The sequence below is a fragment of the Rhagoletis pomonella genome, unplaced genomic scaffold, assembly GCF_013731165.1.
Source record: "Rhagoletis pomonella isolate Grant_MI unplaced genomic scaffold, Rhpom_1.0 Rhpom_scaffold_02235, whole genome shotgun sequence".
NCBI classification, from domain to species: Eukaryota; Metazoa; Arthropoda; class Insecta; order Diptera; family Tephritidae; genus Rhagoletis; species Rhagoletis pomonella.
In genome coordinates, this window is record NW_023460790.1 from 1 (window position 1) to 13916 (window position 13916).

Genomic DNA, 13916 nt, shown 5'->3' on the forward strand with positions numbered 1-13916 from the left:
AGTTAATTCAATGATCATAAGGTCATGCAGTTATATTGCACTTATTAGCATAGCGTTTATGCTATAAAAACCTTTGCGGTTATAATAAAGATGTTTATTAAGCTTTGGCGGAAGTATCGCAATGTGACTTCCATCGACGCAACCAATGACTCCAGGAAATCGAGTTTTCGAATAAAAAGAGTGCTTAGCTTGTAGTTTTTCTTCCTGTGTCATATCAAATTTGATCCATTTTGAACACAAAACATTTTGCAGAATACTAAGCACTTCTTTGAATACTTTCGAGACAGTTGGTTGTGCCAAACCCAACTGAAAGTCATTTCCAACTCCACGTTGGTACCCGTTTCCCGCCAGAATCCGCAAAGTGGTTGCCAACTTAACTGTTGGGCATAAGCCCGTGGAGCGTTTCCTCCTTGGAAGATTCTTTTCGAGCTCTTCAAGTACATACCTAAACGCGTCTTTCGTTAACCGAAAATTTCTAACGAATCTGCAAGATGTGAACTATTTTGTTAAAATTATCAAATAAATAAAACATTTTTCGTGTCTTACACCACATCAGAAAGTTGAAAAGGATTTGCTCTTTGGCGAAGAATTTGCCGTTCTTTAATTAATTTTATATTTTCTTCGCTTTGAATTTCTTCATCCGAGCTAAAATATAGCTCTATGGTATCCATTTCATTAAGTACAACTTCTTTTAAATTAAACGTAAATACAAATAACGAATTATAAACAAAACAGATGTTTCTGTCAGCTGTCAAAATTTGTTTCATCTATTACAATTGTAGTAGAACAGTCGATATGTTGCAGGAATGCCTTTTTAAAAACGACACGTCGCAAAAAACGACTGTCGATGCGACCGACTTACGACAACCAGAATAGGGGTGATTACCCCCGCAATACCCCACTAATATAAACCGCTTTAAAACCAGGATATTCTCTCGACTCCGTCTTGGGCACACAACCCAAACACATGTATATCTCCTAAAAAAAGAAAACCCAACACTGCGAAAACTGCAACTCACAGCAAACATTGCAACACATCCTCAACGTTATCCCCCTATACGGAGAAGCAAAACAAACATTACTCGACTCACAGAACATTTCGGCAATACTCGCCATTCCCACCAGCACAAACATTGAAAAAATTGCAAGATTCGTTAAAGCTATTGGCGCGTATTCATAGTCCAGCAACTAAGTCGAAACTAACAAAGTTGCAACTTAAATTTAAGTACCAACATAAAATTTACCTCTATTCATAGTCGCATTTCAGACTTCTACTAAGTAGTTTCGACTTAGTTTACGATATAGCAAAACGAGTGTGAAAATGTATCGATTTTTCTTTACGATATTTTGGAAAAATTACATTTTTATTAAATAATGTCAAGTTTGATCATCCGTTTATGTAATTTTTATTTTCATTGCATGATTATGCAAAAGAATAAGGTATAATTTTCTTGTTAATTGTGTGAAATAGCCAGAACAACCGCAGTGATGTGAAGTCGATGTTTATCGAAATCATGCTGTGAAACATAGAAATAGTAGATATCTAAATGTTATGCACAAATTTACTTTAAAAGAACTAGCGTGAAACTGACTTATTATTTGAGAATTTATCTAAATTATTCCAATTATAAAATTGTGATGTAGCTTTATTCGAATTGTAATACGCATTTAATTTCATCTTCCGATTAGAATGGGTCGATCTTTGTAAATTTTAATTGGAGATTGTTCAATATTATCAAATTCACCTTCTACCAACTTAATTTTTACATATTTCGTCTGTTTTCCCTTAATTTGATAAAATACTTCTTCCTAGTTACGACTTAGTTGCAGCTGCAGCCGAAACTAAATTTTATGTTGGTACTTAGCCAAAAAAGTCGAAACTAAGGCGACTATGAATAGCTTTAGTTGTGACTTAGTATAGTTTCGACTTAGTTGAGTACTAAATATGACTATGAATATGCGCCATTGATTTGACCATTTAACCACCAAAACTACGAGACACATACAACACAAATATAAACACAACCCATTCCTGCAACGTAGAGCTGATGGCCCCGGTAGCCAATGCTCATATAAACTATTAGTTCTGATATTCACATCAGCACTAAATAATAATAATAATAATAATATAATAGCAAGTATACATACATGTATGCATACATTTATTTATTTTAAAGTTTATATTTAAATTAATTTAAATATACATATACATAAATATATATACATACATTTATTTATTTTAAAGTTTATATAATTCCGGTAAACTCCTTCATTAATTATTATAATGGTCACCCTACCCTAGATCCGTTGACACTAATCGATTTCACAAACTCAAACAATACAGACAATATATAACAACATTCGAAGATAGCAGCTACTTCGGTAAAGTTACCGAACAATTTGCATGCAAAAATTTTACGTCGGATAATACCAAATATGAATACCTCATAATTTCACTTCCCCAAGAAGTGGTTATGACAGTATTTGATATTATTCAACATCCTCCTTCGGAAAATAAGTATGAAAATTTAAAAAAGCACCTCATAGATCGACATTCACTAAGTGAACGTAAAAATTAGACCAAGTGCTATCTACTTCAGAACTTGGCGATAGAAGTCCCTCTGAGTTATACTGATCTCTTTTGGTTTTAGCAGGTTCAAATTTTGGTGTAGATTGTTAAAGAAACTTTGGCTAAGAGTATTGCCCAGAAAATTGAATATTGCTGTAAATATTCAGGATATGCTTAAGTTAGCTGATGATATGTGGGAGGTAATGAATAAGGGTGCTATTTGTAGCACTAGTTTAACGAACACAAATTCACACATTGAAAAAACAATGGAAAATTTAGTAAAAATTACTTCTTCTATGTGTGAGAGTTTTGCAAAGAGGTTTTTTGTATAAGGCAGACTATGGAAAATAGATCAGCAAGAGCTTCTAGATCATTTAGTAGGAATCGTTCGCCAACTAGGTCAAATTCTTGAAACTGGCTTTGTAGATATCATTATCGCTTTGGCATTAAAGCAAGAAAATGTGAACATCCTTGTTCATACTGGCAACATGAATCTCAGCAAAACTAACAAAGACGAGATTTGAGTAGTCCACTTGCAAAGTGTGCTATGTAAATTTTTTTCGATTTTTAGTTTTTGGTGGTTAACGTACCAGTATTTAAAGAAGTTTCATGTCCACTAACAATACAGTGCAAAATCCTTACATATTCTGAAAAAATAGCATCAAATGTTAGCTACTCTAGCAAAAGTCGCTATAATACTTACTGTATGTATATATACACTTTCAAAAGTCGCTATAATATTTATGGTACGTATTTATACAAGTTCAAAAGTCTCCACCTTCTGATGAACTTAGAAAACTGTAAGAAAACATGGTAGTTCCGGTGCCTAGTGGAAGACGTCTCAAAAAAAGAAGCAGACCAACATTCATGGAAGAGAGAACGCGAAAAGCTTAAAAAAGCTGGCTATATAAAACTTACTGTTTCAAAAGTCGCTATATTTAATTTCTATATATAAAATTTGCAAAAACTACCACACTGCGATTTTGATTTTTATTGTTATTACGCAACAAACATTGGGCTTGGTTAACAATTCGAAAATGATTCGAAAATGAATCTCTTTTTTCTAGTATCACCTTCGATAATGAATGTGGAAATAGGTTAGTATTCGATTCTTGAACTAGCCCGTTCTACAGCAAAACGGAACCTAACGAAGGTACGTTTACGTATTTTACCTTCGTTATGAATTTGAAATCCAGCTCATTCTCAAAGGGAAATATAAGACAATCACTCTCTCTCATTAAAAGTTCACTTCGATAATGGGCTGGATTTCGAATTCATAATGAAGGTAAAATACATTGGATAACGAAGGTTCCGTTTTGTTGGAGAATGGCCTAGTTCTCGAATCGAATACTAACCTATTTCCACATTCATTATCAAAGGTGATACTAGAAAAAAGAGATTCGTTTTCCAATCATTTACGAATTGTTAACCAAGCCTAATAAATATTGGTCATACATATTTGTTTTTGAAAAAAGGAAAGTATATTTGATTAACGTTTAAGTATAGTTACTTTTTATTTTAGAGGTTTTTGTAATTTTTTTATAAGAAATTCGTTGTTAAAATTAAGAGATCATATTCATGATGTTATTTAAGTACATAAAAGAAAAATACTTATTCTAACTATTAACTATTTAGTTTTAATATTTTCTTGATTAATCGTCTTTTTTGCTATACGGGTTTTGGCTTGCTGGAAAAATGTAATTGAAATCTGCTCGAACTCTGCGTCGGATGAACTCGGAAACTTTACTGAAAATGCTTCTGAAAAGATAGTTTGGCGCTCTATAGACTAGTATTAGACTTTGTTTTAGAACTAAATACTTTTAATAACTGCCGTCACACTTAATGATCGGATTGGGTGCTTCTTATCTGTGCCTTTCCAGCAAAATGACTGTGCCGCTTTATCGTCAATAATGCTCCTCCAACACATTTTTACAAACTTATCCGGGTTTGATGAGGTAAGTGTTTTTAGCTGCGAAACCTGAGAAGTAAATCAGAAAGGCGTGATATTGGGTGTTGCTTTAGTAAAACATAACATGGCTTAAAGGGGTTTCTTTAAAGCAAATCAAAATAGCTTACCAAAATTTCAATTTTTCGTCCTTTTCTAAAGTTTGTAAAAATTCCTCTGGAGAACTTAAAGGGACTTTAGGAAGGACTCGTAATGAAGGTGGTGTTGTTGTATTAATTCTGCTGTTTTCGGAGATGATCTTCAACGACTTCACTTCTTGTAGTATACGAGTTAATACTCTTTCAATGCCTTCCTGTTTGTTTTGAACTACCAAATAAAAATGAAAAGTATATTATTATTTTATTTTAACAAGTTAGTACTTCCGTTACTGTTTATTACCTTCTTCAATTTTTCCCATTATTTCTGTTTTCATTTTGTTTAGTTCTGTAAGGAAATAAAAGAGTTAGCGTGGCATTATTATAATTTGAGAATGCCTACCTGTTGTGGTGACAATACTATTATCGGCATTTTCAATAAATATGGTATTTAAATCTGCATCCATCTTCGCTGTTTACAATGCTTTATGAATTAAAGAAATGAAAACTAAGGTATGTTCGTTTAAATCGTGCAACAGCATGGCTTTTTCTATAATATCTTTAGCTTGATAATAAATATCGCCTTCGAAGTACTCAATCTTACAACAAAATTTTATATTAAATGTCTCGGATTTAATAGGTGATTCAAAAAAGTTATTTAGGCTTTTGAATTTTTTAGACTTAATCACAGTTTCAGAATTACATTCTAAAATTTCTTTTATCTCAAAAAAATCGTTTCCTACTATATATATATATATTATATATAGTATATTATCTGGGAATTTCGAAGAAAAATGAAATGTATCCGTTTTGATATATTTAATTTGTCCGCTTTTATTTTTTTTTATATTGGTTTTTTGAATTAATTCCTTTTCTTGGATTTTGCTCTGTTCCACTAAGCGATTATATAGCTGTGTCCCAACTAAGTTCTTTTTTCTATGTTTCCTTTTCAAAACTGAGAGATAGTTTTCGTATTTAAAAGCGCTGAAGCTCTCCAAGCTACCGAATATGTAAGCATCGTCTGCTATGTGGATAAGGCAATGTGAATTGTAAAACAACAGTTCATGCGAGTAGAAATTGTTAATATTTTTGACAAAATCTCTTAGTAGAACTTTGGCACAGTTATTGTTGCGCTTACATTCAATTTTATTCAATAAAATGCGTATTCCCAAGCTTAAGTATAAAAAATGCGTGTATCTGTCGAAGTCCAGTAATCCTTTCAGAACAAAAACTCCTGAGTATAGAAGGAAAGACCTGAATTCTGTCGCTTTACACCGATCGACTTCTTTCAGAGCTCTTGGTCGCCTGGCAAATTCCTTAGGAAATTGATCAGATACAAAAAGTAGCCGAGCATTCAACTTTTCAATATCATGTCTTCCAAGCAGTTGCCGATCTTTCAACCAAAATTTCAATAACGTTTTGGTTACTCCCAAACAAACAGCATGCATGTAGTCTATTGGAAAGGATTGAACTAAGTTCATTTTAAAATTTTCTAACACTATTGGCTGCAATTTGTTGTGATGGTCTGGGTTCAATCTGGATCTGAATGCATAATCTGAACGACTCTCAGAAAGATTATTTTCAGGCCAGAATATCATTCTATGGTTAATACTTTCTCCCTCTTGTACGCATTAATGGCAGCAGAAAAATCCTGTGTGTCCTTTAATTTGCAATATGAATGCTCTTGCTGGAGTATCGCAAATAAATGAACGGCACTTGAGCCTGAAAATTCTCTCTTTAAACGAAAATCCGTGTTCTATTAGATGTTGCAGTTCACTAACAAATTTTTCTAGAAATTGATCTGGATCCTGGGGTTTACTCTTTCCAGAAAAAGCTACAACAGCTAACACATTTCCAGATCCCTCCACATTGACTTGTATAGGCCAAATTTGGGACGTGCTACTTTTCGCTAACGGAAGCCCGTCAATATTTGTATTCAAATGCAGCACTTCCTCTTTAAAATTACTTTTCAACAAAAAGTCTGTTAAAGCAAGCCATAATGCACATATTCTCCACCATTACTTTTTTCGACTGGGGCATCTTTTGGTGTCATTTTTAAGGTTCTTGCATCCATAGGTGGTCCACTTAATTTAGGTGTTAAGAGTTTCAGTAGGGCATTCGTGGCATCGTTCGTAATACTAAATTTTATTACCCATTTTTGCAATTCCTCTTTAAAATTTGAAATATTTAGGTCTTCGTCACTATCAGATGCGGAGCTATAGCTAAAATCAGTAAGATTGTCATAATCTTCATTCAAAGGAAAGTCTTCCGAAGCTGGAAGAGTAGTCGCGTTTGGAATATCTGAATATGTAATCCCAACATTCATTTGTTGTTGTTGAGGTTGCATTAGCATGCTTACAATTTCACTGCATTCACGTCTAATTGTTTCTGAAGCTTTCATTTTATTTAAATTATATTATTTTCTAAATTGCTAGTTACCAATTTTTATTTTCCCGAAAACAAACGCGCGACCCCCTTATTTGAAAAAATGAAACTATAATAAACATGAAATTCCCAAAAGCATTAAAATACGCAACTTGCTGTCTTGTTACTATGGTTCTCATTTTATTTTCGAACCAATTTCGAGTGTATTTCCAACACACTATGAACGGTGGAAAACTAAGGTTGGTTATGAGTTCGTTCACAGTTCGATATTCATATTGGATATTGAAGGTATTTTTCGAACGTTCGCCACAATGTTTATTGGGTAGGCTCTTATTTATCCAAATTTTCAGATAATAAAAAGAAATGTACAATTTGGATATTACTTGTTGTTGTAGACGTTTTTTTTTAATTTATGGCTTACTATTATAAAATCACATAACGCTGTTTGCAAGTGGACTACTCATTTCAACACGTCGCAGTATGGGGATTTGGCGGAAAAAAGTCTGATTTTCAACATACCTCTATGGAATTTTTAATGATGTTTCGAAATTCTAGGAAAGTGTCTGCAATAAAATCAAAAGGAATTACTATATTCCGACCTATAGTTTTTTTCTACAGCTCTTCGAAAGTAACACTTCTGACTGAAAAATAACTCCAAATTTAAAGACGATTTTTTTTCTTTTTCTTGGACCGACTTCCAATTGATTATTTTTTCTTTAAGATTTGATATTTTGGGACGCTGAAACCGAAAGAACAAAGACTATAAAGAATTTGGTTGCATAGTTACAATTAATTTTAGAAGGGTATAAAAACAATACTCTTTTTTTGCTGAGACCTGCGATTTTTGCGTTATCAGGTGTTGGATACTACCTAGGTGTTGTTTCAGGTACAATCAGTTCCAGCTGCACATATGGCCGATTTTTTTTTTTATGTGCAACTATAATATGTAAACTCCCTCTAATGTATTTTTAATGACAAGGAAGGCTTTCGATCTTTATGTTATTTATTATTATTATTTTTATTATATTATTATAATTACATATAAATGTAAAATAATTGTTGTATGTGCATATTATTCGATAGGTATTTTTTCCAAATTATGTAGAAATAAAGAGAGAATAAAAAATGTCTTCTTCATCCGCTACCTAAATATTTTCGGTTAGGTTAACGGCAGTTTAGACCGAACTGATCATCCACATTAGTTAATTTGTACATTATCACCTTGAATATGAATAATTCTTGAGGAAACAATGCTTAGGTAGTACGAGTACATGCATCAGTAGTTAATTACCAAAAAATAAATTCAATACTTCCAAGCTTCCGAGCGAATTGCCATTGCACTTTGCTATCATATTAGCCGCAACGTCAAGAGCAAGAAGCAACAGAAATTAGCATTGTTAATCAGAGGTAAATCTATATAAATATATATAAATCAAAAGCAGACACTACATATAGAGATATTTATTAACTTTTATAATGGAAAGTTTCACAATTTCATACGCAGATTTGTGCATGAAGCTTATACAATGTGGAAAAGATAGAACAAAATTTAAATTGTTGGAAGAATCTTATATCGAACTAAGTAAACGTAGAATTGACCGTAGAAACATTTTTATTGTAATTTCAAATTAAAGTGGCTGAACTCTATTCGGATGAAATCGCGGTTTGAATATAACAACGCTAGTTGGCTTAAAGGAACATTTAAAATTGAGTTTAGCAGTGATGAGTGTGAACCTTCAACCAGCTGTATATTTGGTCGTCCATGAAAACCTTTTGGCGAGTGCAGCGATCGTGCTAAGCGATATAAATGGGATGAAGTACGTGCTAAATTTTCCCAAGAGCTGATTGATTTTGCGTCTACTTCTAATAGTTTAAAAACTGATCAAAAAGTTTGCCCAAGAAAAACGGCTGGTATGTTTACAAAGCTTGAGTTGACAAAAGAAAAATATGAGTATCTTAAGCATTGGTTACAGAATGAAGTCTGTGACACGAACACCAGCAGCATCTTCGTGTTGTATTTGTGGAGCCACAACGTCACAAATAAATAATACTGAAAATGTTCATCTCAGGACTGTAAATGAAGAAGCACTGAAATTCGGTATGTCACCTGTACATGCTTGAATTAAGCTGATAGAATGTATTCTACATGGAGCTTACAATATGGATTTTCAATGAGGGACAGTGGATTCAAATACTCGTCCAATGAGAGATGCCCGAAAAGAGTTGATAAAACGTAAACTGAAATATAAAAATGGTATACATGTAGATACTATTAAGCAAGGAACGGGTACAACAAATTCTGGAAACACGTCACGAAGATTCTTTGCAAATCCAGCTTTGGTTTCTGAGATCATGGGTCTGGACGAAGACATAGTTAAAAGATTTGCTATTATTCTTGAAGCCATAACCATACGCGAACCAGTGCACCCCGCAAAATTTGGAGATTTTTGTATAGAGTCAGCAAAAAGGTTCGTTTCTTTATATGGTTGGTACAATATGCCAATTACCCTACAGAAAATTCTTATACACGGAAAGAATATAATGGAAATGTATATCTTTCCTGTGGGTATATTGTCCGAAGAGGCTCAGGAATGTAGAAACAAAGACTACAAAATATATAGACTGAGACACTCCAGCAAATGTAGCCGAATCGCTACGAATCAAGACATCATGCACCGAATGATGTTAACATCACGTTCATAGCACATTTGACACATTCTTTCACTAAAAACAAGTAAGAGCAGCGCTGTCTTCGGCTATGCCGAAGGCTTCATACCTTTCATGAACATCTGCAAATTTTACTTTGACTGATTACTGCTTTTGAATACATCTGCATACATCGATAGAGGAGTTATATACTTATATAAAAAATCGCATCTAAACAATCAGAGGTATGGAAGATATACTTTATATGACACCAATCTAAGTGATTTTCACCGCTATGTGATCGGTATGTAAACCGGTAACACAATTTATTGGGTTTAGTTTCGTACATAAAGGAGGTATATGGCAAAAACTGGTATCTTAACAATCAGTGTTATAGGAGATAAAGCTTATACAGCATAGATTTTGACGATTTTCTCAGTAGACTTTGTATTATTATTTATAAAATATCTTACGAAATTTCTCGGTTTTAGCTGTTAAAATAAAGGAGTTTTTCAGTAAAATCCCATATCTGAACAATCAGTTGTATGGGGGCTGCAGGTTATAGTGACCCGATCTTTGTTATTTTCGCTGTAAGTTTTCTGTTGATAATGAGTGAAAGCAGCGCGAAATTTCATGGTCCTAGCTACATAAATGGATGAATTATAACGAAAAATCTCATATCTGAACAATCAGTTGTATGGGAGCTATAGGTTATAGTTACCCCATCTTTTTAATTTTCACTGTAAGTTTTCTGTTGATAATTAGTGAAAACAGTGCGGAATTTCATGTTCCTAGCTATATAAATGGAGGAGTTATAACGCAAAATTTTATATCTGAACAATCAGTTGTATGGGAGCTATAGGTTATAGTGACCCGATCTTTGTAATTTTCACTGTAAGTATTCTGTTGATAATGGGTGCAAGTATTGCAAAATTTCATGTTCGTAGCTGCATAAATGGAGAAGTTATAATGAAAAATCTCATATCTGAAGAATCAGTTGTATGGGAGCTATATGTTATAGTGGTCCGATTCTTCCGGTTCCGACAAATGATTAATACATTATAAAAATACACCCACCTACCAAATTCGATCCGGATATCTCGAAAACTGAGAGACTAGATTGCATACAAACAGACAGACAGACGGACAGACGGACATGGCTAAATCAACTCAGCTCGACGTTCTGATCATATAAGTATACATTTTCATGGGTCTATCTCTTTTTGTTCTGGTACTTACAAACATCGGACCAAAGTTATAATACCATTTCATGCTCATGAAAGGTATAAAAACAGTGATTTAAGCGAAGAAGTAAAGGCTCTTTTACAGGAATAAATAAGTATATAGATATAAGTCGATGGCCCCTTCAGCACAAATTAAATTAGTCGTAAATTAGTTGTAGTATTAAATTTATAGTATAGCTTATAAAATACAAAATTAACTAAATAATATATGTACATTTATGTTAATATAAAGGAAAATAAGGTAGTTACTGCAGAAAAATATATTATTCACTATTTTTATTTTTATTGGTGGTCGATATTTTTTAATTTTTGCTTTAATAATGCTATTTTCATAGAGAAAGATATACAATTGCATTGGTACTAAAATTATACATGCATAAAGTGAAGAATATCAAGTTCTTAGCTGCTAAATGGAGGAGTTATAGGGAAAAAATATCACATCTGAACCAACGGTTGTATGGGAGCTATATGATGTGTGGGCCTGACCTTTATGATTTTCACCCGCAATACCTCGCTTATGATAACTGACAAATGTGCAAAATTTGAAGTTCTTAGCTTCAATATTTTTGAAGATACAGACTTTTTTCCGCATCTCCATACAAAAATTCCCACTGTGCGTCGCCTATTTGTTTATGATAAAGACAACAAATTACAATTTTTGATCGACAGTGGTGCTGAAATGTCAGTTCTTATGGTAAAAAATTATTAAATGTGAATTTGTGTTTAAGAGAATTTCCATTTATTTTTATTATAGCAGATATACTAAAACCAATTATTGGAGCAGATTTTTTAGCAAAATATGGGCTTTTGATTGATTTGAGAAATAAACGTTTGGTAGATCCATTGACAAATATTTCAGTAAGTGCGGTATCCGGATTTTTGAAAATATCCTTGCCAAATCTATTTCCTGTAGAAAATAAATATATAAAATTACTTAAAGCATTTCCATCATTATTATCTGATCCTGACTACAATAAACCAGTTAAGCATTCTACTGTTCACCACATAATTTGTAATGGTAAATTACCTTTTTCAAAACCGAGAAGACTTGATCCCATAAAATTTAAAGTAGTAAAAACTGAGTTCGATTTTTAGTGAATTCTGGCATATGTCGCTCTTCTAATTCACATGTTGTTTCTCCATTGCATTTAGTGCCCGAAAAAGAGTCCGATGATTGGCGTCGATGTGGTGATTCTCGACGATTGAATTTTATAACAGTACCTGATCGGTATCCACTATAAATATTAACTTGCGCTCCAAACATATATTTTATAAAATAGATTTAGTACGTGCCTATCACCAAATACCAATGGCAGAAGAAGACATTGGTAAAACTGCGATTCAAACACCTACTACGTTTATACGCACGTATTATTTGCAAATAACAATTTGCAAAATGGTAAAAATTGCCGTATAAACGCTGAGTTAATTTTTTATTTGCAAATAAGCGCAAGACGCCGCCATTCTTAGGTTTATTTTCTTTTTATCATCTTATTGCCTTTTTATAATCAAGACGTTGCCATTTTTAACTTTATTTTCATTTTCGATGGTCATATTATTGCCTTTTTATAATCAGACAATATTAAAAAAGAATTTTTCACCATCGAATAAACGGTGAGTTAGGTATTTGCAAATTATTTTTATTTGCAAATAGCTTACGTATAAACGTAGTACCGTTTGGTCTTTGAGTTTGTAAGAATACCTTTCGGTCTTAGAAATTCTGCGCAAACTTTTCAACGTTTTATTAATGAAGTCTTAGCAGATTTAGATTTTGTTTTTGTATATTTGGACGATATACTTATTGATTGTAATAATGAAGAGGAGCATTTAGTACACCTACAAACAGTATATACAACTTTAGATGATTTCGGCTTAAATATCAAGCTAAACAAATGCACTTTTGGTGTGTCACAAATCGATTTCTAAGGTTACAATATTTCTAAGGAAGGCATTAAGCCAACCAATGAAAAAATCAAAGTCATTCGTGAGTTTGAACGTTCCAAAACAGCTAAACAAATGCAAAAGTTCATAGGTATGGTGAATTGTTATCACCGATATATACCAAGGCTAGCGGAATTTTTAAGCCCGATTCACGCAATGGTATCACTTGCCTTGAAACAAAAGAGTCATAGTTTAATTTGGAATAATGAGGCGGTACAAAACTTTGAAAAGGTCAAAGGGATTTGTGCGGCAGAAGATCTTTTAAACCACTTTCACAAAACAGCAAATCTTTCAATATCAGTAGACGCTTCAACAATTGCGATAGGTGTTCTGGAGCAACACATTGGAAATGAAATTGAACCTTTAGCATTCTATTCAAAGAAATTAACAGCATCTGAAACTAAATACAGTGCTTTTGACCGGGACTATTTAGTAATATATGAAACTATTAAACATTTTAGGCACATATTAGAAGGACCTAAATATACGGTCTATATCGACCACAAACCATTAACTTATGTGCTAGATTCGAAAGTTGAACGTAGTCCTCGTCAGACAAGGCATCCTGAATAAATTTCTCAATTTATTATTGACATCGAAACATATTGCAGGCAAAAATAATATTGTAACAGACACACTTTCACGCATTCCAGAAGTAGAACCTCTAGAAAATAGCGAGTTTAACCTTAGAGTGTTATATGAAGAACAGCAAAAAGATCAATTTTTTTAAGATTTTATTAGAACTCCAGAGGGTATTTATAAATTAAAAGAAATTGAAGTTCCTATTCTTAAGATCAAAATTTTGTGAATAATCAAATGGAACTACTAGACCATACATACCGCAAAGCCTTCGTAGAGAAGCATTTTCTAAATTACATAACATAGCTCACCCTAGTACTTGAGCTACACGACATTTAATTAAATCCAAATATTTCTGGCCATCAATGAATAAAGAAATCAATAAATGGCTTAAAATTTGCACAGGTTGCCAAAAAGCAAAAGTATTTAAATACACTAAAACTAGTAGTATTAGTAAAATAACTATAGCAAAAGGTAGAGCATCTACATATAGACATTGTAGGACCCTTGAC

The 13916-nt window shown here is 32.9% G+C and overlaps 1 protein-coding gene across 1 annotated transcript in view; it reads left to right on the top strand.

The window, feature by feature from the left end:
- The first annotated feature begins 4402 nt into the window (after window positions 1-4402).
- The window catches only part of LOC118753227, a 27413-nt gene continuing 17899 nt past the window's right edge, over window positions 4403-13916 (top strand). The window contains exon 1 of the mRNA XM_036488103.1: window positions 4403-4524. Coding sequence (XP_036343996.1) covers window positions 4480-4524 — 45 coding nt within the window. The 5' untranslated portion in view covers window positions 4403-4479. The remainder of the gene's footprint in view (window positions 4525-13916) is intronic.